General features: G+C 39.1%; 3 protein-coding genes and 1 long non-coding RNA gene across 5 annotated transcripts; 3 read left to right on the top strand and 1 right to left on the bottom strand.

Moving 5' to 3' along the window:
- The first annotated feature begins 18 nt into the window (after nt 1–18).
- LOC119912919 lies at nt 19–823 on the top strand. The gene is made up of 2 exons (XR_005446296.1): nt 19–400; nt 710–823. It is a non-coding gene; the product is annotated as an uncharacterized LOC119912919 (long non-coding RNA).
- A 6,866-nt stretch (nt 824–7,689) lies between these two features.
- Nucleotides 7,690–14,528, top strand: LOC119912175. The gene is made up of 7 exons (XM_038731225.1): nt 7,690–7,851; nt 8,625–8,746; nt 8,842–8,952; nt 11,612–11,665; nt 12,449–12,607; nt 13,180–13,302; nt 13,446–14,528. The coding sequence occupies exons 1-7, from the start codon at nt 7,845–7,847 to the stop codon at nt 13,485–13,487; spliced, it is 618 nt and encodes a 205-aa protein (XP_038587153.1). The 5' UTR covers nt 7,690–7,844; the 3' UTR covers nt 13,488–14,528.
- Nucleotides 14,529–17,034: 2,506 nt separating this feature from the next.
- Nucleotides 17,035–22,255, bottom strand: slx1b (SLX1 homolog B, structure-specific endonuclease subunit). The gene is made up of 5 exons (XM_038731224.1): nt 21,775–22,255; nt 21,633–21,684; nt 19,882–20,199; nt 17,651–17,866; nt 17,035–17,386 (listed from the first exon to the last, which is right to left on the bottom strand). Exons 1-5 carry the CDS (start codon nt 21,945–21,947, stop codon nt 17,357–17,359), a joined length of 789 nt encoding a protein of 262 aa, XP_038587152.1. The 5' UTR covers nt 21,948–22,255; the 3' UTR covers nt 17,035–17,356.
- A 315-nt stretch (nt 22,256–22,570) lies between these two features.
- zgc:112271 (uncharacterized protein LOC553698 homolog) lies at nt 22,571–25,700 on the top strand. Of its 2 annotated transcripts, none has more exons than XM_038732802.1 (4): nt 22,571–22,638; nt 22,873–22,937; nt 23,379–23,476; nt 25,417–25,700. In XM_038732802.1, the coding sequence occupies exons 1-4, from the start codon at nt 22,581–22,583 to the stop codon at nt 25,514–25,516; spliced, it is 321 nt and encodes a 106-aa protein (XP_038588730.1). In that variant the 5' UTR covers nt 22,571–22,580; the 3' UTR covers nt 25,517–25,700. The 2 variants fall into 2 exon arrangements, with proteins under 2 accessions (XP_038588730.1, XP_038588731.1); XM_038732803.1 differs by having other exon boundaries at nt 22,618–22,676.
- Nucleotides 25,701–25,932: the final 232 nt, after the last annotated feature.

Here is a 25,932-nt window from a genome sequence, read left to right as displayed (position 1 = left end):
TAGTGTTCCTTGTTGCTGTGACGACAGTCGTTACAGTCGTTAGGACTACCTGTGGCCAAGACTGAAGAAGTGCGCTGAGGTGTTTAGCAACTCTGTTTGAAGACACTACCAGCCATTTCTTCCTTCTCTTTTCATGTGGACACTCTGACCTACAGAGTTTTCAATTAGCAACTTATACGTACACAGAACTGCAGGAAAGTGAGCTGTTGTTTCTGAGAGCCACATCAGTTAGCCGCAGCTAAATCTGGAGTGCACTCCTATTCGAGTATTTACGGTAAATGCTCCCACACGGAGCTGCCCGTTGCTCTGCTGATTTCAGCTGCTGTTTCAACAAAAACGCCATTCAGGGTGAAAATTCAATCGTGGTGTTGTGTCGGGAGATGCAGTGACTTCACCAGCGGTGAGTATTATGAATAATACATGTAATCTGTTAAGCTATGAGGAGAGTAAAAGTCCGTTAGCCGCTAGGCTAATTTATGTAGTGCTAACATCATATAGGTTAAAGCTCTTAAGCTAGTGGTGGTGACTAACAAATAAACTTAACAGTTACCATTAAGAAGAATTTTATGCTTCTGTTAAATGTGATTGCTATTACGCCGTGTTTTATGTGTGGTGGTGAAGTCAATTTAAAGTTAACTTTACTGCACTTAACCAGTCGAAATGATTTAATGAAGGCTAACGTTAGTTACTGTACTTCTGTCTCACACAGAAAACACAGGAGGAGGCATGCAGAGAACAAAACCATATTCTTCAGAGGAAAAGAAGAAGGAGGAGAAGGAGAGCAACAAATAACCCCCAAACAATAAAATAAATTCCTTTTATATTTTCCCTGCCTTGTTGTTTATGTGTACATACAGAGGGAGAATGTGAGAACAGCACACATTTCATCGTTACTGTGTGTTAGAGCATGGGAGAACAGTGGATACTTTTAATACAGCCCACACCCCTAATACTGTGTAACTATAACAAGTAGAGAACAGAAGAAAAAGATGTTCTTTCTTTACAACTGTCTGCATAGCTTATTCATATTGTGTAATGAATGAAAATAAATAGGCCTACTAGGCTCCTCTCTACTTTGACATTTAAGATTAGCTTGTTTGATCCACCTTCATACACATGTGACATTACTGTACAACTTGAGAAAGGTGAGTTGTTTTCTGCTCCAGCCTGCCTAAAAGAAAAGCGTTTTGGGGATTAAATGGACTTTATGAGCTGCTGCAGTGCAGGATGAACTCAGAATAGACCCATTTCTCACCTTATTATTCTAGATCATGCAACGAAGAAGAAGAAATGCATAAGAAATCCTGGGACAAAATCTGTCCACAAATACTGTACAGCATGTAGTCTGATGAACAAGACTTGTGTTACAGCTGACTTGGGCAGTGAAATGTTTAATTTTTTTAATTCATGTGGTCATAGTTGTCCACAACTCAAATCAGAATATAAGAAGAAATGTTTTATACCACCTCAAGAAGGCTTCCTATCAGAAAGGTAGGAAGGTATTTCAAATGTACAACTGCAGTACTTAAATCTAAGTAAAGTAATTTCCCTGACATTTTTGTGTTACTTTACTTTTAATAGATGCATGTAACAGGTTTTATACTTCCTGTGAGTATAATCCAATCAATCTTATTTTCATACTGTATATCCGTTGTGTAATTTGATAAATTGTGTTGTATGTGGTGCTCGCATCGGGTACTACTGAGACTTCATTGCCCTCTTCAGAGAAGACTCTGACTGCAACATGCGTCTTTGTAAAGAGAGAAACGGACAGAAAAAGTCTCTAACTCTGCCTGTCAGCTCGCTCTGCTCCGTTAAAACTGAATTTTCCATACAGAATTTAATACGAGTGCACTCCAGATTTAGCTGCAGCCAGCTGACCGTGTGTCTATGAAGATTCTCAGTCATCCAGGTCATAGTTATCCAACGAAGGTTAAAAATCAAGGGCAACTGGACTTGGTTGAAGATACTGGAAGACGTTTCGTCCCTCATCCAAAGGACTTCTTCAGTTCTGACTGACTGGCAGGGAAACTCAGCTATTTAACCTCAGTGGGGTCGTTGGCCCGGGTCATCGATACCGCTGGTTCGTTAGTGTTCCGTGTTCGTTAAGACTACCTGTGGCCAAGACTGAACGACCATCGTTGGTCTGTGGATTCCTCACTGCATTGGACCGCATACACTAGACCGCATACACTAGATTGCAGTGAGGAATGCACAGACCTGTATATTGGGGAGACTAAACAACCACTACACAAACGCATGGCTCAACACAGAAGGGCCAACTCCTCAGGTCAAGACTCTGCTGTCTACTTACATCTGAAGGACAGGACACTCGTTTGAGGACCACCAGGTGCACATTTTAGACAGTGAAGATGGATGGTTTGAAAGAGGTGTCAAGGAAGCCATCTACACCCGGGTGGAGAAGCCGTCATTGAACAGGGGAGGGGGTCTACGCCACCACTTATCCCCCACTTACAATGCTGTCCTTTCATCACTTCCCAGGAAACTGAACAAAGGTAACCTATTGGCCTCAGGTGAAGATACCAACGATGGTCGTTCAGTCTTGGCCACAGGTAGTCCTAACGACTGTAACGACTGTCGTCACAGCAACAAGGAACACTAACGAACCAGCGGTATCGATGACCCGGGCCAACGACCCCACTGAGGTTAAATAGCTGAGTTTCCCTGCCAGTCAGTCAGAACTGAAGAAGTCCTTTGGATGAGGGACGAAACGTCTTCCAGTATCTTCAACCAAGTCCAGTTGCCCTTGATTTTAACCTTCGTTGGATAACTGATCGTGTGCTTCTCCCTATACCGCAGTTCTCTGTCCATGCATGCAGCAAACTGAAAGCACTGTCTGTCGGAGCGTCTACGTGAAAAGAGAAGGAAGACATGGCTGGTCGTATTGTCTTCAGAGTTGTTAAACACCTCAGCGCACTGAAGGAAGCCATCTGACTGTGTGAAGCGCAGCTCCTTGATGTGTGCAAGCAGAGAAGGCCTAGAGCTCTCCTGTCTGACTGGTCCACCAATAGCAGAGAAGATGACCCCTTGAGACACAGCCCCTCCTCATTTGCATAATGAAGCAGAAATGCATACAGAAATTTAAAAAGGACAGGCAGAAATAAATACCATGGGTGAAAATAAATAAGGTAAAAAAATACAAAGGAAGAATAAAACAGACAAAAATATTAAAACACACACATAAATAAATATATTTAAAAAATTAGTAATTAATAAATAAAGTTGAAGATTATAACGGAGAATAAATAAATAATGTAATTATAACAGTTGAATAAGTAAAGGCAGTAATTAAAATATATACATTTATGTCTCCTTGTATAATTTAATTACTACCTACATTTATTTATTTACTTTATTTTTTGTGTATTTAATTGGATGCTTATTTATTTATTGAGCATTTATTTATTTCTGTATTTATTTCTGCCTGTGTCAGGATCGGTCCTCCATAATTTCTCACTGGAATGCCAATAAGCATTATATCAAGAAACACTGACTCATCCCTTGTACTACTGTACACTTTGATCATCTGACTGGTACTCATTTTCTCACTGCGCTCAACTTACTTTTCTAAATAATAGGTGTGGTCTTCTATTCCTCCAAATTTCACGCCTCTTCTTACTTCTAACAAACCAGACGACTACTACTACTACTACATCTACTAGTTCTTCTACTTCTTCATGCGCAACAAAAACGCTTATTGAAGCATCTGCTGAAGCAGCATAGCAACGTGAAACTCAAAAAGGAACTCCTACCACTACTCCCAGTGAGGCTTCGACTCAGGGGAGAGTGGCGTTAAGCAACGTTTGACGCCTGTCACACTCTGCCTGTCAGCCATACCTTGTTTTGCACTTTTGAGTTTAGTTTATTATCTGTCTTATAGTATGTTGAGTTTTGGGTTCTGTCCTGTCTAGTGCCCGGTGTCCAGTATCTGTTATATAGTCCGTGTTTTGAGTTTCAGTCATGCCTGGTGTCTAGTTTACTCTGTGTGTTTGTATTGGTTGGTCTGGTGCTGTCTGTGTGTCTGGTTTTATGGTTATGATCTGTTTAGTTATGATTTTGCTCATTCGGCTCTAGTCTGTGTAACCTTTATTATTATTCAGCCACATCTTTAAGTTACTTAGTATCTGTCTTGTCTCGTATCTTAGTTCTTAGTTTGTCCCCCCCCCCACTGTCTCTCTGCCTGCCTGCTTATCTGTCTTCCTCATTGTGTCTCTCTGTTTCCCTGCTCATGTCGGATTTTGGACTTTCACCTGTTTGGATTTCTGTTTGGATAACCTGTTTTTGGACTCTGTTGATCAGCCACTCTGCTTGTAAGTGTGCTCACCTTTAGTTTGTATTAAACCACATTGAACTGTACCTCCTCTGCCTTGCGTCCTGCGTTTGGGTCCTCCAACCTTGCCAACCTGCCTCTCCACACCACTTACCGTAACAACGCCACTCTGGTTTGTAACAATACTGAATACTGCTCTTAATAAATATGTGGGCAGAAAAACAATAGGCCTAGTTCAACACTAGAGATTTACTTGGTTTATTTTTTATTTCAGCCAGGGGCATTAAGGTACCATAGGTTTTGTGTAAAAAAAAATAAAAAATAACTCCTTGCTGCTGCTATTAGTTAAAGTTGGGAGTCGAGACTGCTTTGTTGGGGGGGGGGGGGGGTAGTGAAAGTAATATGGTAACGTAATGAGTACGTAACTACTTTTATCACCCAGTAATAAGTAAAGTAATATTACTTTTTTAAAGGAGTAATAAGTAACTAGTAACATATTACTCAAATTAAGCAAACTAATTGGCTCATAGTACTGAGATATAGAACGCAGAGCCCTTTAAAGAGTCGCAATGGATAATGTTAGCAGCACACAATATAAACAGGGGCAGCTTATTCATTTATTTTAAAATATGTATTTTTGGGGGGTGGTATTTAATTTTATTTAAATATATTAGTGCATGTATGAATAAAATATTTCAAAACATTATTTATTGGGGGGGGGGATATCTAGAATGTTAGAAAAACAATCTTCATTAATTATGTTAGAGCAGTAGACTCTGTGTGGTGGAGGAGCAGTGATGCTAAGTTGTACTGAGTGGACCATGGTGAGATAGAAAACAACTTTTTGATTGTGAATGCCTATTATGTACAATTTATTAGAAATCATACTTAAAATGTTTTATCATTTTCTTTCCCTTCTCTCGGTGTCTGCATCCTGTCCTATCTTATGAGCTTATTTTCCACAAAACAGTTCAGGTTTATTTACCCACATTAATACATCATAGTGGCTGAATGCATCATATTGGTGAACACTCAATTCTTACTGGATATGTTTACTCTAATTACATAATTACTTTGTACAAATGTGAGAACTGTTTGAAAAAATAAAAACATTCACTAACTAACAAACTATCTAGTAACTGATGTCAACATCAGCAGCAAAAGCTGTTAATGAAGTTCCAAAATTTAACAATCCATAACTTTCTCAATCAAACCTGTAGCCTTTTACAAGAAAAGTTTAATTGAGAGCAACTGGACTTCTTCTGAAACGTCCAGATGCTCCAGATTCAACTTTTCTTGGATAAACATGACTTGGATGAATCTTTCCAGATGTGTAGGTTTGTCTAACCCTCTCTCTCTCTCAGCACAAGAATCACAGGGGGTTCAGTGGAGCCTAAAGATGATCTGCAGTGATGTTTTTAATAAACCAAACATAAAACCAGTGATGTTTTCTTTCTTTGTGGAAAAAGTACCTCACATGTTTTTTGTTGTTAGCCTCTTTAGTGATTGTAAGGTTGCTCCTGTTGACCTGAATCAACCATCTTTTCCTCCTCTCCATGTCAGCTGGGAAACCAAACATTCGTACTCCTTTTTCTGACCGACTGCAGCAGCATCTCCACACAGCACAATAAACCGTGCTGTAGAGTGTTGTAAGACAGTTCACAGACACAAACCACTTCACATGCTGTTTTCTGAGTTTATTGGAGATTTATTAAATTAATACATGACAATCATTGATAGTCACCTGTCTGTTCTATCTGAAGTCATAAAGATTACATTAGTCATTAAGATCAATTAACACTGGTACCATGGGATTACTAAAAGGAATGTTAGAAAGGTAAATCTGATCTGAATTTTAAACGTGTTTTCAAAAGGAACACATTTTCCAATGTAAGCTTGGCCAAAAAATGTCCACAAGGTAGGTGATTGTAGCTGTTATTGTCAAAAATATATGTCCTCCTTTTAAAAAAATGGTAATGTAACTACATAGGCTACACGTGTCACTGTGCTGTGCAAATATTGTAAATCAACGCATTTATTGTATAAATTACCAGAAATCGGTTAAAATCGCCGTTTTGTCGTTTCTCTGGCTCATTTTGAATTGTCCGCCTAGAACTTCCATTTCGGACCCCGCTGACGCGCCTCTCTCTTTAAAGGGCTCTGAATACAACGCGTGTACAACGGGTATGACGTCGAATTCCTTTGCACAGATCCGTGTCACTCCGCGAAAAACAGGGATCGAGTTAGCTAGAGAGTTAGTGAACTTCGTGGGGGGCTCAAGCCCCATTTGCACCTGCGGCAAGTTCAATCTCAAAACGGTTTGCAACGTTTTCAGATTGAACGGCATGTTTCCTTGAAACGTTGCGCAACGGGCTTCAAGGTATGTTTGCTCCCATTTGGTGGGCGTGTCTCAGGTGTTACCCAATCAACTGCAACAAGTTTGTAAACACAACGGCGTTAAAAAGGCAGCAAAATGCAGTGCGCTTGCGTACACAGCAGGGTGTTCAGGGCAGGGGACGGCCGTTTCCGTTTGAAAAAACGTTTTGCTACGTTTTGTCTGCGCTGAACTCGCCCCTGGTGTTAAAATGCGATCTGATACAGATCTAATCTACAAATCGCATTTTACCGGCGGAGATAAATAAATAAATAAATAATGACAGAGAGAGAGAGAAATCATAGCTTATTACGTGATTCAACCGATTCAACATTTCCCTCTCTCACACACAGGAAAACGCACAAACACACACACAGCAGTCCACTACTTGCCCAGATGTCTATTGCAACAAAGTTTAAGTTTCACTAGGCTGTTCAAAGACTGTTGCTCAAGGAGAGACGCAATCCCGCCCTTTCTGGTAGGTATAATATTAAAATGTTATTATTTTAGGCACTGCTGGCAGTATCAAGCATTTATCATATAAATTAAAAGTTATAAATATAACTATAAAATATTATATATAAAATTAAAGTAACCAAAGTCAGTCTCCTGACGCTGGACAGTTTTGTAGTAGCTGCACAACAAACAGCAACGTGCAAACAGATCTAAATAAATAGTTCCAGTAATTCTAGCCTTTGATGTATGTTGCTTAGCAACCGTCATGCGCTATGGAGCCTCCCGACAGCCTGGTGGAACTACTTTTTGTATTCATAAAGAAATGTCTGTTGATAAAATATAAAGTCTGTTAGCCTACTTTCTTTTTGCCATACTTGGTAACCGTTTTATAAAAGCTGAATGTAACATCAGCTCCATATATACCAATATTTATGGAGCTGATGTTACATTCAGCCAGTTCCGGCCCCCGTTTGAATCAGCTGACACGGTGACTGACAGGAACCGTGCAGCAGGAGTCGTCAGACAGGGGCGGGGCGGGACCGTAGGGCTGGACCAGAGCTGGACCAGGGCTGGACCAGGGCTGGATCATAGACTGGATGGGCTGAACTCGATCGTAGAGCCACAAAGTTGCACAACACCGAGCTGTAGACTGGAATCCCTCGATAAAGTCGTATAAAAAGGGAAGGTATCTGTTCCTGATCGTAAAGCAGACGGATAGTCACCATGGCAGGTAAAAAGACGCGGTGTTAATACATTACTGCACAGCTTTGTGCTATGCATAGTTTGCATTCTTAACAGTGACTGAACGGCGCATAAAGATTCACATTGTTTGTCCAAAGTGATGAAATCCAGATGTTGGGTTCTGCTTGACTAACTGACTTCCGCTACATGCAGCAGTAAAACACGCACTTCTCTTTTCCATTGCACTGATTCTGTAAAATGTCGATATATAATCAGTAGTGGACAGTAATGAAGTACAATTACTCAAGTACTTTTTACTTAATTACTGACAGCTTAAGTTACTAGTTAGCCTACTTTATAAATTTATATTTTTTCACACAAAACATATGAAGACTTAATAAAATATGTGTGGTATTAGTACTTTTACTTAAGTAAAAGATCTGAATACATGTACCACCACTGACACACACACACACACACACACACACACACACACACACACATAACTGACTTGAATTATTATTAAAAAGGCAACCTGTTTAAAATGAATGCCACTGTTAAACAAACAGGAAAGTTTGCCTGCTGTATTTTAAAATTCTGTTAAACATAACCATTCTAATGGTACTTTTTGATACTTAAGTATTTTTAAGAGCAAGTTCTTTTGCACTTTGACACAAGTCAAAATTTAAATTGAAGACTGCTACTTTTTAGTGGCGTAATATTTAGCAAGGCTATCTGTACTTTTACTCAAGTACAGGATTTGTGAACTTCATCCAACACTGTTACTGAAATTAAGAGTAGATAGCCTATTGGCTGTTTCAGATGAAGCAGCAGATGTGGAGGAAGGCATCAGCCTCACTCAGAGCCCTCTGGTCACTGTCACCTTCCAGAGAAATGTCCACAGGAAAGAGAAGTACCTGGAGGCTGAACCCAAAGCTCTTGGGGTACAGTATGTGTCTGTGTGTGTGTGTTTAGAACTACAGTATACTTACCAGGAGGTTTTCCATCTTAATGGAAAGTATTCTCTCCTCTGTCCCAGATCACTCAGATTGGCCTGAGTGTGTTTCAGATCACCTGTGTGAGTGTGTTTCTGGCCAAAGACCTGAGTCGTGTAGAGACTGACATTGCTTTCTACATTGCATCCCTTCTGGTAAGCACATGCATAAAGCAAATGTTATACAATCGATCACCAGTAGTGTTAAGTGATTTGAAAATGTATACTGATATCAGACAATATAATGGTGTCAACTGATTACAGCCAGGAAGTTCTCTCTTTAATTAATAAAGCTCAGGTTATGTTAGGTCATTGCAGCAATGTTGCAAAGTGATATGCACATGATTTTTCCAGCATGTGAAATGCATGCAAAGCACTGTTTTCTAGTATGGGTCCATCTCCAAGAAAAAATAACACTGCATCCGAAAATTCCCATAATGCAACCAGTGGCACCTTTTCTTCTGAATGGTAAAACTAGGGGTTTGATGAAACACGATATTGGCTTCACAAGATAGGATTTTAGCATTATTTTTAAGAAATCATTACTGCTGAATTACATGAAGATTTTGAGCATAAAACATTTAATTTTCTTCATTCAGGTGAATTCAGGTGAATGAAGAAAATTGGTGAATACTGGTGAATTTTCTGCATCAGTGTATGGTTAAAATGTTTATTTATTTAAAGAAAAACTAACAATTCAGGTGGCAGGGGACAATTCAAAATCTAAAACTATAACAGTATATAATGCAGTGCAGCTTTCAGGAATTCTGTGTAGCTTTCAGATATCTTTCTCCTCTAGATCAATTTTTCCCATGTAACATTATCCCTGCTGAGTCAACACACATGCAGGCGTGATTTAGTCAGCAGTGGGAAGGTTACTATGGAAATGTAAAAGGTTGCCGATTACAAGTTACCCTATTTCAAATGTAACTAGCAGTGTAACTATTTTAATTACTTTATCAAAGTAATATAACATTACACTTTATGATTCCTTTTCTCCAAATTCAAACTTTTCTCCAAATTCAAACATTAGAACCAAACAAAGGATCAGAATTGCATCAAACTTTACTGAATGTCTGAATGAAGACATTATGCACATGAAAAACTTGCAACAAAATCAATGTTATTCAACACATAGATTTTTACAGAAAATATTCAGATGGAACCCCCAATGTAACCATGAATATTTCCGCAAGTAACTGTAAGTTAATTACACATTTTTAAAAAAACTCCTGGACGTTAATAGTTCCAGTGTTTCAGCAGGTTTTTTGCTCATGTTCAAAACTTTCTGCACATTCAGAATCTCTCCCACAGATCTGTGTTCTCTGACATGTCCAGAAATAAGTTGTAATATTACGAGACCAACGTCATCATTTAATAAGAATTCATAATCATTTTTAAAAGTCTGCCTGCCCTGTACTCTGCTGTGCGTTACGTTATTACTCTGGTAGTTTCCCTCTCAGACAGTTTTGAAAACGAAACTAACTGAAAACACGTCATCAGGCAGAAATCTCACCACAAATCCACTTGTTAACTTCAGCAGCTCCGATAAAGTGCAGCTCACAGTCTTAAACAGAGCAAGGTTGTGTCTCAGTTTTTACATGATTATATTGCTAAAGTCTACAAGCTACGTTACCACTCAGTCCCAAACTGGCTGCGACTCACTTTTTTAATACAGCCTATGCTCACAGCGCGTGACTTCATTACTATCACGGCATGTTGCATCAGCTGGGCAAAGTTGATTTGCTCCGCAAGTCGATGTTATCAGTTATACATTTGTTTTTCACTGCCTGAGAAAACTGATGTGTTGGCTGAGAGCATGTGAAAAATGTCAATTGTGTGAGTCTTGCGAGACAGCTTTTAACCTGATCGTCACATTTTAATCTTTGGAATGAGGTCTCGTTACACCCCTAGTAAAAACCCATCTTTCAAACTCCACACTTCCAGTCCGTAGCGCAGGCTTTCAGTTTTAAAGTTGTCATCTCCGAGCTGAAGCTCAGATAACCCTGATGAGACTGCTCCATAGGTTCCAGGTAGCACAGAACAAAGTGGATCTCATAGAACTTCACTGCTCATGTAGATCAAGAGGAGCCACAATAAATACAGGAAGCATGCTTCTCTTCATGCCTCTCTTTTAAAAGAAATATCATTATAACGCCAACTCCAAAGGTACTTTATAGAAAGCTGTTGTTGACTGACATCATTATTTTACTGGACAGACTTCTGAGGGTCATATTTATTGTCTGCATTTAGATAAGTAGAGATAAGTAGAGAGAACACTAGTCTATTTTGGAGCGGTGGTGGCATGCAATTCATTACCAGAAAGGTATACAGCAAGATTTTTAATTGTTGAAGCTGGGGTAGGCAACGTAGGAGGACTAGCAAGAGACAGCTAGATTTCTGGATCCAACACCGGATCCAAACCCTACACGATAAAATCTTTTTTCAACAAATATGCATGAGTCCTTTTTCAGTCCCTTTTTCTCAACAAAATAAATATCTTCTTAGAGAAATTAAGTGCTGATTTGTTTGTGATTTAAATGAATTAAATCAAACATTTATTGAACATTTGTTATTGTGTTTTTGAGGAAAATATCGCGATAATTGTCCAGACCTATTTTATCATGGTGAGTAAAACTAATCATGTAGGCCTATACTAATAATCCATAAACACTTAATCAAGTATCCAGAACATTTATAGATACCTAGGTAGCAGATTTTATCCATATCACATCAACAACTACTTCTGTGTGACATCCCAGTCTTCATCCTGATGTTGAGCTTGATGACTGTGTGACTTGTGCTCTCTCCACAGGTGATAATCGCTGGGTGTCTAGCTATAGCAGCACAGAACCTCCACCTGCCGACGGTGAGTTACCTGGCTACAGAGGAGATGCCAAAATGATCACCAGTAGTGTATAAGCAATATATAACAACAACTGCTGAAAACAGATCCAGGCCTACTGCCTTCAGAACTGCAAACAGAAAGTAGCAGAACACATCAAAATGAGAAATTAAAGCTATGTTGCCACAAACAAAGAACTGCTCTCTGTCTCTGCCACTTCCTCTGTACGATGAGTCAGATGACTCAGAGGGTAAGGTTGTTACACAAGTCCACTGACCCCATCAACGGACAGGTTCAGCAAATACAAGCAGACATGGCTGACAGGCACAGACAGGATTATTTAGTAAAGGAACAGAGAAGAGAAGCTAAATACACGGGTGACGAGATGTGTGTGTGGTATATATGTGCCCTGGGTCCCTAACATGTTAATCAGTGACAATTCTACATACTTGTGAAATGACTTCGTACAACTAGTAAATTGAACATGATTGATGATAAATTTTTTATTTGAATATTACAATTATTATTTTCCTTTTCTTTCTTGGTGCTTTATTCTTTGTATTATCTTAGGGTTTCCATTGGATGAGTACTATTTGCTACTAGCATCTTACTAGCTGGGTTATGTGAAGTTGAGGGTGTGGGGGGATATGAATCTTAACATATCGCTGTAAAAAAAACAAAAAACAAAGAAAAACTCAATAAATGTGATGTCTAAAAAAACCCCTTGTCGAACCAAACAAGTCAAGTGTCATTTTAAAGAAAACCGATTTTTTAAAGGTTGTATCTCCTGTTTTTTCTGTCTGTCAGCTGAGGGCCTGTTTGGGGATGGAGATTGTGGCCTGTGGAGCCTCCATCTTCAACACAATCTTAACTCTGATTAAAATGGAAGACATGCCCTTCTACTGCTGGCATTATTACTATGACAACACCACAATTCATTATGGCGAAACCTGCCATAAAGTTGAGGTGAGGTATAACTGCTCTTTATGAGAACAATATGTTTTAGAGTTAAATAAGGTAAACATAGAAATTGTATTGTTGTTTAACGACGGGTTATAACACATACTGGACACTCAAAGTTACGTTTAAAATCTGGCACATAAAGAGGAAGCATCAGTGATTTACTGCTATCATTTTTGCAATATTGTACATGACATTAGGTTCTGATGATACTATTTCACAGCTCCCATTTTAAATGATTTACTGACAGAAATGGTGACCAAAACTACAAGAATAAGATCCAAACTGTAAAGAATCAGAATTATCCCTTCATTTTGTGGTTTTCCTTTCAAATTTGTTCGAGTACGAGATGTAAACGGTTGGAGTATGAGTTGAAGAGTACACGATAAAAGCAACTGAAGTGTGGTTTGAAAAGTAAAAGATGAAAGCACTTGAAGTGAACAGAAACAGTGGAAGCCGCTTAAGAATTTCACTTAAAGTCTGATGATAAAACGGAACACACTTTTTATTCTTTTTTTCATTTCATCTCTATTTATTCAGTCCAAACATAATTTCTGCAAATCTAATCCCACTTACAGAACGTCCAGTCCCACTTTTATGCTGAGTGTGTGGTCGTTCAGATTGCTCTGTTGGCCATCTCTGCCACTCTGGCAGCCTACTGCTGCAAGGTGGCAAACTGCTGCGGCCCGGCTCACAAAATGGTGAGTGAACGCGGATGACAGCTGTAGCAATAAAGCTGCAAACACAAACCAGCAACATAGTCTGGATCCATCATGGAGGATGTACTACCAATGCTTAATCGATGGCTTATCTGTGTTTTTCCCTTGTTTTCTGTCCCTTTCAGCCTGTGATCACGGTGCAAGCCCCCCCTGTCAGTCAACAGTGAGAAGATGAAGTGGATGAGCTCAGAAGACTGCTACATACAAATGCTACACAAAGATAAAACTACACTAATCAATGTTTTTATATTAACAAAGGATCAAACAACTGTGTAATGTGAAAGGAGTCACTTGTAGTGACAAATCCACAAAGAGGTAATGACTCTGCAGTTCCCTTCATTTCTATGGCACTTTTTAGCTCATTGTTTTGGTTCTCCAGCCCACAGACTCTGTTATTGAAAGCAGAGTGAGCCGACATTAATCGCACAGACACAAACACAACTGAATGCTAATGTTGCTCTGTGTAATGTGTGAAGATGCAAATATTTGCTAACACATTTTTCATTTAAACTCTATAAAATGATCATAAGTCAATTTTGTGTTTACAGCTTGTTCTGCTGCCCCCAATCAATGCATGCAGGTTTAAGAAAGAACTTCAGTATTTTTTGTAAAATATAATGTCCTCACACTTTGCATATTACCAGAACTTTTTAATATTAGATATCTGTTTCTATAAGTACTCCTTCTCTAATGTTAACTTTAATCATATTCTGTTTTTCAGTAAAATACTACAGCAGGCACATGGAATGCCTGAAATATGTACAGAAAGTGTCTCTATAGTCTTTAACTTGCTGAATTGTGGTCACACAATATGGTAATGGTAAATGTGAAAAATGCAGTGTTTTAATAACATAGGTAGTTACACAGAAATATCTATCGGAAATTTGCTAACAACAGCCACAGGTCATACCCATAGACTGTGTAAAGGTCATACCAGACTGAGTAAGGCTGCAGCAGCAAAAACCTGAAGCCACTGAAGTGATTTGTTTTATTGCTTATAAATTCAACTTTTCCTGGGAACATTGCACAGGGTAAGTTAGTTCAACTTAGTTTAATGCTTACAACATAACAACAAGTGATTTAACTAGTAAAATCACAAATTGATGCACATTAATGCTTTCTTTGTTTAGTGTCTTAATAATGCTTTACTGTTCTTTCCTTTGTCGCTGCAACTGACAGCTATGGATAATAAAAAGCTAACAAATGTATGTGAGTTTCGCAGTTAATATTTGTCTTTGTGAAATAGCAGTTTTTAGAGTATGTGGTGCCAGCATGCTTGACTGTAAAACAATACTGTCACACACACACACCTTACAGGGATACGTCCCAGTTTTTATTCAGTCCACTGGCATTATTTCTGTGTGTAATGTTACTGAGTCTCAGAGGCAGGCTGGACAAGTCCACAATTTTTCAGGTCTGTTGATACACTGAGGACACCAAGGTCATGCCCTCTGTACTGCCTATGGGAACACTGGGGGTTTTAACCATCTGAGGAGAAGTTTACCATTTGTACTTACACATTTTGGGATTTGAAGCCTATGTAATATTTTTAAGACTTTTAAGGCAAAATGAATACATTGAATAGAAAATATTAAAGAGACTTAGGTACCGTGGCAGTGTAGGGACAGCATTTCGTCCATCAGTATATCATCATCAGTACATACTTTATGTAGACAGAATTTACTGAAAATAGAATTTCAGTTACATTGATAAATAAAATGGAAAATATTTTATTTTAATATTTTAAATTCAGAAGCCTTTTTTGGTGGCCAGCTAAAGTAGGTGGGATCACACTTGGGGACCTTGGACTCATGTCCTCAGTCATTTCAAAAATTCTGGCTACAGCTCTGAAATGTACATTTCAAACTAAGATGATCTTTCCTCACCATGTCTCAACTTGGTCACACCTCCAGGAGCTGAAGTTGGCAGTCTTAATGTGATGAGCATGCAAAGTCGCAACTTTCTCCCACCTCACAGGAAAATTGGCAATTATGAGGAAGCTGCAGCGTGTATTCATGGAGTGTATGCTGCCTAGACACTTCACTCATCAACAGAAAAAAATACTCCAAAATGAGATTTCTATAGCCCTGCGATGGACTGGCAACCTGTCCAGGTGTACCCCGCCTTTCACCCGATGTCAGCTGGGATTGGCTCCAGCCCCCCACGACCCTGTACAGTTGACGATGGATGTTTGGAGATCTCTACAAACGTCTTAGCCTATAGCAGCATAACTAAGGGATGGTTCAGGACTCACCTGAGCCAGCCCTAACTATAAGCTTTATCATCTCTATTATCTTATTTATCATCTTTATTATCTCTTTTCCTGGTTCCTGTCAGAACACGAGCTGCAGCATTCTGGATCAGCTGAAGAGTCTTAATGGACTTTTTCGAGCAGCCTGATAATAAGGAATTGCAGTAATCCAGCCTAGAAGTAACAAATGCATGGACTAGTTTTTCTGCATCATTTTGAGAGGATGTTCCTGATTTTTGCAATATTACGTAGGTGGAAAAAGGCAAAGATAACTGAAATTCCTCACGGAGGTGCTGGAGGGCAGGGCAAGTTCAGTGGAGATCACCTGTGTGTAATCAGCTTGTGACAAGTCATTCTAGGTTAAAGCTGTAGCTTAAAGGTCTAAAAGCTAGTTAGTCAGTGTCCTTGAAAAAAAATAACTTTCTGTAAGAAGAGTTCCAAAACATCTGCAACACGTTTACAGAAAAGTACCAATCAGAGGAAGGATACATTAATATTATAGGCAAAATGGGGACAATCTTTATTTAAGGCACATTTACTGGTATCTTTAATCCTAATTTTTGGATTGTTCAGTTCATAAAATGCAAAAATCATCATCCAGCTACCAAATTCCTATCATACACTTGCTTTTTTGTTTTTCTTTCATTTTGTTATGAAACATGATTTGGCCCTGCTCTCATCACGACTCTTTTAAGCAGACAACTTCATCTCAGGAAAAAGAACACAGGTGGAACAAACAACATTTGTTGGATCTACTCCTTGTTTTGTAATTTAACTGAATAATTAAATATTAATTTCTTTTGTTGCTGTTTTGCCTTAAATAATTACCTTAATACAATGTTAATATTTTCATTTTTGTTCATTTGAGTACTTATTTGGTTTTGAAGGTACTGGCCAGCTTGGGCAGGTGAATCTACATATAGGGCTAGTCACATTTAGCACAGGTAGGCACCAGGATGGTTTTTAAAAGGGCAAGAGAGGCTGCAGACGCCATTTGTTTGTTTGCATGCTTCACTTGAAATAAACTGCATAAACGCTATGCTTGCCTGGACATTAGACTTTTTTTCCCTGCGTAAGATTCATTCCTCAGGTGCCTCAGTGGCCGTTTGATTTAGAGTTTGTTTTAATTTTGTTCTTTTTGTCTGATTTAAATTGAGGACAAATTGCCACTACAACATTAATTATCAATGTACTTTGGAATTCAATTTGGGTAAATTCAACACATTTCACATAAGAGTAACACATGACAGTGAGTCAACCTGCCTTATACCAGGACACTGGAACTTGACTGCAGCCTTTATTAATATCATCAGCTACACCTGTGCTTGTTCCTGCCTACGACGTGTATTTACTAGATTTATATATAACGTAACAGAACTAAAATCAGACCAGTATCTGTTCAGTTTGACAGCTTGTTTCAGCTGTCACTGCTGTATTACTGGGACAGAAAACGATGCTTCGTGTATAGTACAAAACAATCACGTTTTATTTGACACAAAATGCATTAAAAACGTTGTTTCTCCCCACAAATATTGCATTAAACACATACTTAAGCAGACATTGTTAAAAAGATACTTCATGATTGAATAATGAAAATGAAACACAGCCAGTGGCAGGATCCTGGAGAGACATTCCTGCCCGACCACTTTTATGAAGTTACTGTACGTTCCTGTTCAGTTTGAAAGGGCATTTCACATAATCTACATCATTCTCTGTGCCAGTGTAATGTGGCACCAAAGTTTATTAGGAAGGGAATAAAAGTTCATATTTGCAGGCTCCACTCTGTCATATCTGCAGTTCATCTGTCCAGTGGCTCTGTGGGAGATCACAAGACAAAAACTACATTAACTTGTAATACAAAATAAATATTTTTACTAGTCTTTAGTACAGAAGGTAAATGTGGATGTAACTGCCTTTAGTTTGAATTGATTAACAATGTCTTTAATTCACAACATGTGTAAACTTGCAATGGTTTTGGACACGGAGAGGTATTATTTAGTGAGACATTCTAAAATCCAATTTACTGATCATTAAATATCTGTAGTATTTCCTCTCTAACCTAATTGTCCAGTAGCTTACTTGGGAAGCAGATGGTGTGATCTCCTCCAGGTCTCCAAAGCAGCCATGTTTATGGCGAATGAGGCTCCCCCACAGCACAGAGCGACGGCAGGACGGACATTCACCCTCCACTGGCAGCAGGTGGGACGGCTCTGACTTTAGGAAATGTTTGGAGAGGCAGATCACGTGACCTCTCATTGCACAGGACGGGTGGAAACAGCTCAGCTTTTCTGACACCTGGGAGAATCAGAATCAGCTTTATTTGCCAGGTATGTGAACACATACGAGGAATTTAACTCAGGATTGTACATTGTTCACGATGTGCTTACTTATACAATCATACAATAATAAAATCCTAGCTCTGTAAGGAGAGGACAAAGATGTATGGACTGTCAGTTCACTATCACGTTTGTAGTGATAAGTGTTTGTTTGTACTGAAATCCATTAAACCTTATATCCCATCATGTGCTCTCCGCTCTCAGAATACAGGGTTCCAGTCTGTCCCCAGAGTTAAAAAGAAGACAGGGGGTCACACTCTACACGAGCTGACAGCGGCTGTGTCACCCGACGCTGGTCTCTAAACCACGTTTTGTCAAGAAAACACAATGTGAAACAGAAAATGACGGGACCTACACACGAAACAGCTGTTATTTGTTATTATAAAGATGGCAATTATAAAAAAAAGAATGCACAGGCAGGTTGCAGGCATCGTCTGAGCTACAGAGAGCTGGAGGGGATTGAAAAGTGTTTTGCAGTGAAAAAGTAGCTGCCTGCTACTCCTGATCACAGCCTGACGGTCAGCGAGCTCGCCGACCAGTAACTCGGGCTTAAAATCGTGTAGTGTGAACTCGACTTAAGCTTTATCTTCCAATTAATACTTATCCTTCCATACTGAAGACCTGTTACCACTTTATTTCTGGCAGTTCGCTCTCAGACTGTAAAGCCCCTTGTGATTTGTGATATTGGCCTAGTGACTTGAAATAAAATTATTTTTCTGTTTACAATTTTTCTGTATGGATATTAACATAGTTTGCTATTATACTAACTTAATGTTAGTATAATAGCAAACTAGCATGTCAAATGTTACAAATTAAGTGTTAGCAAACTTCAGCATGCAAACATGACAGCCTCCAACAGTTGTTAACATTGTTAACTAGTTAAAGTGCTTTGAATTGTGCTTTAAGCCAAAGTCACTTATTCATTTAAGTACCACAAAGTCTTTCCTCTGGGGCAAGCCTCAGGCTAAAACTTAATTTTTTTCATCTATCAAGTGACGCAACACATTTTTTTTGTTGTCCAGTGAGCATTACAACCTCTTTCACTGCAAGCGAGGCTACTGACTTTTAGGATAACAGCTCTGCATCATGGCAAGAATGCTTACTTGGTTTCTTTCTTCTGAAAGTAAAATGAGAAGATGGACTTTTTAATGTGGTCCATGTGGTTATCATCTCAATGCTGCTATTTACATTCAACCTAAAGACAGACCTAGACACAAATTCAATGTTCTGGGTGTATAAGTGTATGAATATAAATAATTGTAGTTGTTTTTTTTACCATATACATTTAATTATATGTTAAGTTCTATGTGTGTAACATAAAGAGACTTTCATTTGGTAATACATCCTTGTGTTGTATAATGATAAATAAATTAGCTTGAAGTCTGTGTGTTAAAACTACAGAGCTAGACTTTAGCCTAGCTAAAAGCATGGGGAAACGGCTAGCCTGGCTCTGTCTAAAGTGAAAAAATGCACCTAATAACAACAACTTTAATCTGACTTATTAACAAAATGCTGAACTAGTCAAGGTACAAGGTTGTTTATTAGTCATTAAACAGTACAAGGCTGCATAACAAAACAAAATTAGTTCCTTCCTGCTACACACACAACATATTAAGTGTAGGCCTATCAAAATATGGAAACATAAATTAAAATAAAACAATATATAGTTTTTTTTATGTACATATATACAGACACGTATACACCCAGAACATTCTGCAGTGCATTTATTGAATTTGCATCTGGGGTGAATGTAAACAGCAGCAACCAGATGAAAATATGAAAGTTTCATCTTCACTGGGAAACAGAGTCCACCTCCTCTCATCTTTGCCGGAGTCTTGCGCTGACAGCTCTGAACATGGACCACCTGCTGAGTGCTTGATCCGGGACTTTACTAAAAATACTCAAAAGCACTGTATCATCAAATCTTTAGAAAGAACACAACAAAATCCTCATTGATATCTAAAGAGACTCTACCTTGACCAGCCCTTTACAGAGAAAACACCTGGTTGTCTCCTCCTCCTCTCCTGCAGACTGCAGCGACAGCTTCTTCTTGGCCCTCACACTCCCAAAAGCAATGGGGATGTGCAGCGGAGGCTGCAGGCTGGGCTCAAAGTCCATCCTGTACTCCTGTTTTAGCCAACGGGCCGTCAGCGGCAGTCTGTTCCACGGTGCCACTCGCAGCATGTTGGAGACTACCCGCCAGTGGAACTCCAGGCTGGACTCTTTCCTGGAGCGTCGAGAGACCTGGGAGAGACGCCTGGAGGAGTGAGGGTGCTGCCACGCCCACTCAAACTGCCAAATATAATGATGATAGATAGAATAAGGACACAAAGGCTTTTAATAATACCTGGAATGGAATTTAAGACCAATATACTATGAATTTAACCCCCCATAATACAAATGAAAATAATGGAATAAATTGCTTTTCATCAAACACATTTATTTGATGAAAAGCAATTTATTCCATTATTTTAATTCATATGAATGAGCAGAGTAAGACAAATGACACCAGGAACTGAATAATTTAATTTTAATTTAACTTAATGGAAACAATCTGAAATTGAATTTACTAAAGACAGAAAACACAGTAGTACTACACTTGGATTAAACATTTGATAGAGCTATTTAACATGGGTTTTCATTAAAAACATAAAAACTACTTAAGATTTTCAAAAGCTGACGGAAAAACTTTATTCAGCATTCTAACAAGTGAGTTCATCTAAAGTCTGGAATGCAACAAGAAACCTTTGTGAGCCACTGACCCACACTTTTATTTTTATTTTCTGTGCCAAAAAGAGGCTGAAAGTGAAACTAAATGGAGTCTATTCACTGATTCTGGATTTAAAACTCATCAGTATCTGTGGAATCTGAGTGAAAAGATGCTAAAATTGGTCTTGCTATTTTGTATCACTAACAGTCAGCTTCATGTGTGCTGAGGATGGGGCTGGTGACACTGTTCGACTGAAAAAGATGGCGACGTTTCAGAAGCAGTTTTCACACATGAGAAAATAACAACACAGAGTCGTTGTGTTGTTCTTTCTCATTCACTGTGAACTAACTCTGATGATTCGGGGGAGGTAATGAATGGATAACAAGGAGACTGAAAACTCCTGTTTCCATGCTAGACACTCTGCTGAGTTACTTATTTCTACTGAATGTAACTGTAATGAAACAATCAGCTAATAAAGTTTTGTTTCTCACATTCACTTCACTTTGTGGTCTCAAATACCATGTATCTGTCTCGCTGTTGACCAGTTGGGAAACCAACAACACAACTTTGTTTTTAATGTAAATCCACATAAGCCATGTCTTAATATTGATTCTAGAAGCATCTATGGCGGTTAGTAGATCTGTTTGAATGAGGCTGTACGTTGAATGAAGCTACAAGTTGTAGCTGCTGAGAGATCTGTTTGACCAGTGAACAACATTCAGCACTCCGCCCTGATTATTCCTAGACGGAAGATGCTACACCCAGATCAGAGTTAGGAACTGAGTCTGAGGAGCTTCGTTCCTCTGGTCAAAGCGCAGGTATGGTTCCTGAGCTCGCAGAGGAAACAGGTTTAAAGTCTAACTGTTGTTTCAGGGGTTTTACACGCTGGCAATACAAATTTCAGGTAAATACGGAAGTGTCTTCATGTTTTCGACTGCATATAGTCATATTTGATATAATTAACTTGGCTACAAAATACTTAGTCCAGTCACTTAAAAAACTGCCACTTACTTACCCTCAGGGCAGCAATATCAGAGGGAAAGCCATGAATAATGAGGACCATCTCCCTGAACAAAACAGAGGAAGATATGTAGGATGTGAGTAATAATGTGATTGCTTAGAGTGTCCATCATGCAGTATAGTACAGTAGGTCACACCATGGTCCTCTTCCACTGGTCCTCTTGGCCCCCCCTCTGTGCCGTCCAGCGTTGTGCTGTCCGATCCTGCGCTCAGGGTTCACAGTGAAGCCGATGTAAATACGGCCTTTGAATTTAGGGTTGGTGCAGTACAGCATGTACACACCAAAGAAGCTTTCTACCTCAACTACCATTGTAGAAGAAACTAATTTGTTATTATTAAGCTCCCTAATTCAACGATTACTTTAACACCAGACAGAGCACCCATGGAGCTACTTAACTAACGTTAACGTCAGAAACATAATGTTAACGTTAGCTAGTAAAGAACACGGTGAAAACGTACAAAGACGGACGATAGAATTAATGTAAAACATTAGCCAATTAATTTGAGGTAATGCTGTCATTATCACGGCAGCATTCCTTTTGCTAGAAGACAGATACTTTAAACATTGTCTTACAGAGACAGACCTCCACCGTCAGAACGTCTCTGTTTTCAACAAATGAGTGGATGTAACGTTAAGCATGTAAACAGTGTCCGTCTTAGTAGCCCACAAAACTGCCTGATAAAATATCGTTAAGAAGGACTGAATTTGTCCCAATGTGAGACTAATAAAAATCTCACATTATAAATAACAACGAATTAATGCTCATTTATCTTACAGTGAGTGAATTGTAAAAGTACAGTTTTGCTTACATGAATCACAATTAACATTTTAGTTCGTCCTTCTGTAAGGACCCCTAATATCATGATTCGCTACTTTAAAAAATATATCCCGCCCACAAAGTGCACAAGCCGTATCTGATTGGCCATCGTTTTCCTTTCTGCAATGCAATTGGATATTTCTACGGTCATACATGAGGGCAGCAACATCAACTCCACGCACAGTAAGTGAAATTAGCAGGAACACCGTACAAAATCTTTGGTAATGAGAATAAACTTCTAAATCAAAGCTGCATTTCGCAATTGTGCTACTACGGTGTTTTAATAGATATAGAAATTTAAACTTGAAGAATGCTTTAGCTTTTCCGGTGTTAGCGTGTCTGTTTTTCTGAAATACAAATCTAACGTTACTAACAATTAACTAGCTAAGGTTAGTAACAACAGTTTTGTTCATGCAGACATGGCTATAACCGCTGATCACATCCGGGATAAACTTATTAAGGAGCTCTCGGCAGTGCATGTGGTAGGTTTCTGGCTGTTATTTGTATGTTCAGCTAGCTGATGTGAGTGCTATAGCGAGCAAAAACACAGGCCAAACTCCCATCGTCAACATCACGGTGAAGGTTTAACGTTATGTTAGTCACGGTGTGTATGTTAGAAGAGGATATTGGAATTTTTATATAGGTTTAATTATGTAACGTTAAGTGACTTTACTTTCAGTGTAGGCTGATATGTGATGTGAATGCCACACAGCTGTCAGTTAGTAATATTACGCCAAATAAACCACCACTAAATTGAATGATTTTTGAGTGGAGTTTGGCGATGTGTTGCTCTAAGCAGGTCCCCAGAAATCTAATAAGGTAGAACATTAATTATACAGTCAATAATCATATACAGTCATTCAGTATAAGTAGCACGAGAACGAGCTAACTTTTGAGTGTAACTTTTATCTGGTCTCCTCCAGGATGTGGAGGATACATCACCCAACAGATGTGCTGCCAGCTTAAAAGTCCTGGTGGTGTCTCCGCAGTTTGAGGGCAAACCACTGTTACAGAGACACAGGTATTACACACTGTAGTAACTATCTGGCAACGCACGTTTGTAGTGCAGTTCTGTAGCAAAGTGTAATTTCTTCAGTGTTGTTACATGAAAAGATAGAATCAAATATTTACAAAAATGTGAGGGGTGTAGTCACTTTTGTGAGATACTGTACATTGGGTTCTGCTGTAGATTTCAGAATGTGACTGGTTTTTAAGGGCGAGTGGGGTACTGTTTGTCAGAAGTGACGTCATTCTCTACAGTATATATATACAGGTGCTGGTCATATAATTAGAATATCATCAAAAAGTTGATTTGTTTCAGTAATTCCATTCAAAAAGTGAAACTTGGATATTATATTCATTCATTACACACAGACTGATATATTTCAAATGTTTATTTCATTTAATTGTGATGAATAAAACTGAAAACTAATGAAAATCCCAAATTCAGTATCTCAGAAAATTATAATAATACTTAAGACCAATACAAAAAAAGGATTTTTAGAAATGTTGGCCAACTGAAAAGTATGAACATGAAAAGTATGAGCATGTACAGCACTCAATACTTAGTTGGGGCTCCTTTTGCCTGAATTACTGCAGAAATGCAGCGTGGCATGGAGTCCATCAGTCTGTGGCACTGCTCAGGTGTTATGAGAGCCCAGGTTGCTCTGATAGTGGCCTTCAGCTCTTCTGCATTGTTGGGTCTGGCGTATCGCATCTTCCTCTTCACAATACTCCATAGATTTTCTATAGGGTTCAGGTCAGGCCAGTTTGCTGGCCAATTAAGAACAGGGATTCCATGGTCCTTAAACCAGGTACTGGTAGCTTTGGCACTGTGTGCAGGTGCCAAGTCCTGTTGGAAAATGAAATCTGCATCTCCATAAAGTTGGTCAGCAGCAGGAAGCATGAAGTGCTCTAAAACTTCCTGGTAGACGGCTGCGTTGACCTTGGACCTCAGAAAACACAGTGGACCAACACCAGCAGATGACATGGCACCCCGAACCATCACTGACTGTGGAAACTTTACACTGGACTTCAAGCAACGTGGATTCTGTGCCTCTCCTCTCTTCCTCCAGACTCTGGGACCTTGATTTCCAAAGGAAATGCAAAATTTACTTTCATCAGAGAACATAACTTTGGACCACTCAGCAGCAGTCCAGTCCTTTTTGTCTTTAGCCCAGGAGAGACGCTTCTGACGCTGTGTCTTGTTCAAGAGTGGCTTGACACAAGGAATGTGACAGCTGAAACCCATGTCTTGCATACGTCTGTGCGTGGTGGTTCTTGAAGCACTGACTCCAGCTGCAGTCCACTCTTTGTGAATCTCCCCCACATTTTTGAATGGGTTTTGTTTCACAATCCTCTCCAGGGTGCGGTTATCCCTGTTGCTTGTACACTTTTTTCTACCACATCTTTTCCTTCCCTTCACCTCTCTATTAATGTGCTTGGACACAGAGCTCTGTGAACAGCCAGCCTCTTTAGCAATGACCTTTTGTGTTTTGCCCTCCTTGTGAAAGGTGTCAATGGTCGTCTTTTGGACAGCTGTCAAGTCAGCAGTCTTCCCCATGATTGTGTAGCCTGTGTGGAATGGATGTATACATTATACAAGTTTCACTTTTTGAATGGAATTACTGAAATAAATCAACTTTTTGATGATATTCTAATTACATGGCCAGCACGTGTGTGTGTGTGTGTGTGTGTGTGTGTGTGTGTATATATTTAACTCAAGCCCGCAATGGTGTTCGATTAGAGCTGCTGTGATTTAGGATGTGATGTATCAGCCTTGTGAGTGCAGGTATCAGCAGATGCCAATTATCCCAAAATTCCAGATATCATACAACACATACATTGTGGTTACCTAGGCTCACCTGACTCACTCAGAGAACAACACTGCTCGAGATGCATAACATTGCCCTGACTGCTGGACATGTACACACTCCAGACCTGTGTCTTGTGTTTGAACAGGATGGTGAATACGTGCCTCGCTGAGGAGCTGAAAGAGATCCATGCTTTTGAACAGAAGACCCTCACACCAGAACAGTGGGAGAAACAGAAATCACAATGACACACAAACACACACACATTATATCACACACGTGTCAGTTTATAACTTCCACTTTAAAACAGGCCTTATACTTATCTGATATGTAGAAAGACAACAAGTGCTCTACTTAATTTCCTGTAAATCAGCAATATTGACATAAATGCGATGGAATGTTCTGCTGGCAATAAAACACTTTGATGCTGTACTTGTCTTTGTTAGTTGTTTCCTGAAAGTAATTTATTTCAGATCTCAAGACAAGGGAATGTATTGAATGTAATCACTTTTTTGACGGTGTCAGTGTATATTGGATGCATATTTTACAACATTAGTCCTTAAAGGATCATTTCAGGACTTTTAAACCTGGGCCCTATTTTCACATTTTTGGAGTCGAACAGACTAGTAGGTACGAAATGTTTTGAATCATGAAGCGAATGGCT

This window comes from Micropterus salmoides, unplaced genomic scaffold (assembly GCF_014851395.1).
Source record: "Micropterus salmoides isolate LMB-PRFRI ecotype aquatic unplaced genomic scaffold, ASM1485139v1 Ms_hic_scaffold_2, whole genome shotgun sequence".
Taxonomy (NCBI): Eukaryota; Metazoa; Chordata; class Actinopteri; order Centrarchiformes; family Centrarchidae; genus Micropterus; species Micropterus salmoides.
This window is presented reverse-complemented; position numbering and strand designations above follow the sequence as displayed.

What these genes read in the sequence shown, in the direction of transcription:
- LOC119912175 (XM_038731225.1), top strand. An exon ending in AGAACCTCCACCTGCCGACG is followed by an intron (nt 11,666 to 12,448) that starts GTGAGTTACCTG and finishes TCTGTCTGTCAG; the next exon opens with CTGAGGGCCTGTTTGGGGAT. An exon ending in GCGGCCCGGCTCACAAAATG is followed by an intron (nt 13,303 to 13,445) that starts GTGAGTGAACGC and finishes TGTCCCTTTCAG; the next exon opens with CCTGTGATCACGGTGCAAGC.
- slx1b (XM_038731224.1), bottom strand. Translation starts at nt 21,947, where the DNA reads ATGGTAGTTGAGGTAGAAAGCTTCTTTGGTGTGTACATGCTGTACTGC. An exon ending in TCTGTAAAGGGCTGGTCAAG is followed by an intron (nt 17,867 to 19,881) that starts GTAGAGTCTCTT and finishes TGATTCTCCCAG; the next exon opens with GTGTCAGAAAAGCTGAGCTG. An exon ending in TCACACCATCTGCTTCCCAA is followed by an intron (nt 17,387 to 17,650) that starts GTAAGCTACTGG and finishes GATCTCCCACAG; the next exon opens with AGCCACTGGACAGATGAACT.
- zgc:112271 (XM_038732802.1), top strand. Translation starts at nt 22,581, where the DNA reads ATGCAATTGGATATTTCTACGGTCATACATGAGGGCAGCAACATCAAC. An exon ending in CAACATCAACTCCACGCACA is followed by an intron (nt 22,639 to 22,872) that starts GTAAGTGAAATT and finishes TTGTTCATGCAG; the next exon opens with ACATGGCTATAACCGCTGAT. An exon ending in CCACTGTTACAGAGACACAG is followed by an intron (nt 23,477 to 25,416) that starts GTATTACACACT and finishes GTGTTTGAACAG; the next exon opens with GATGGTGAATACGTGCCTCG.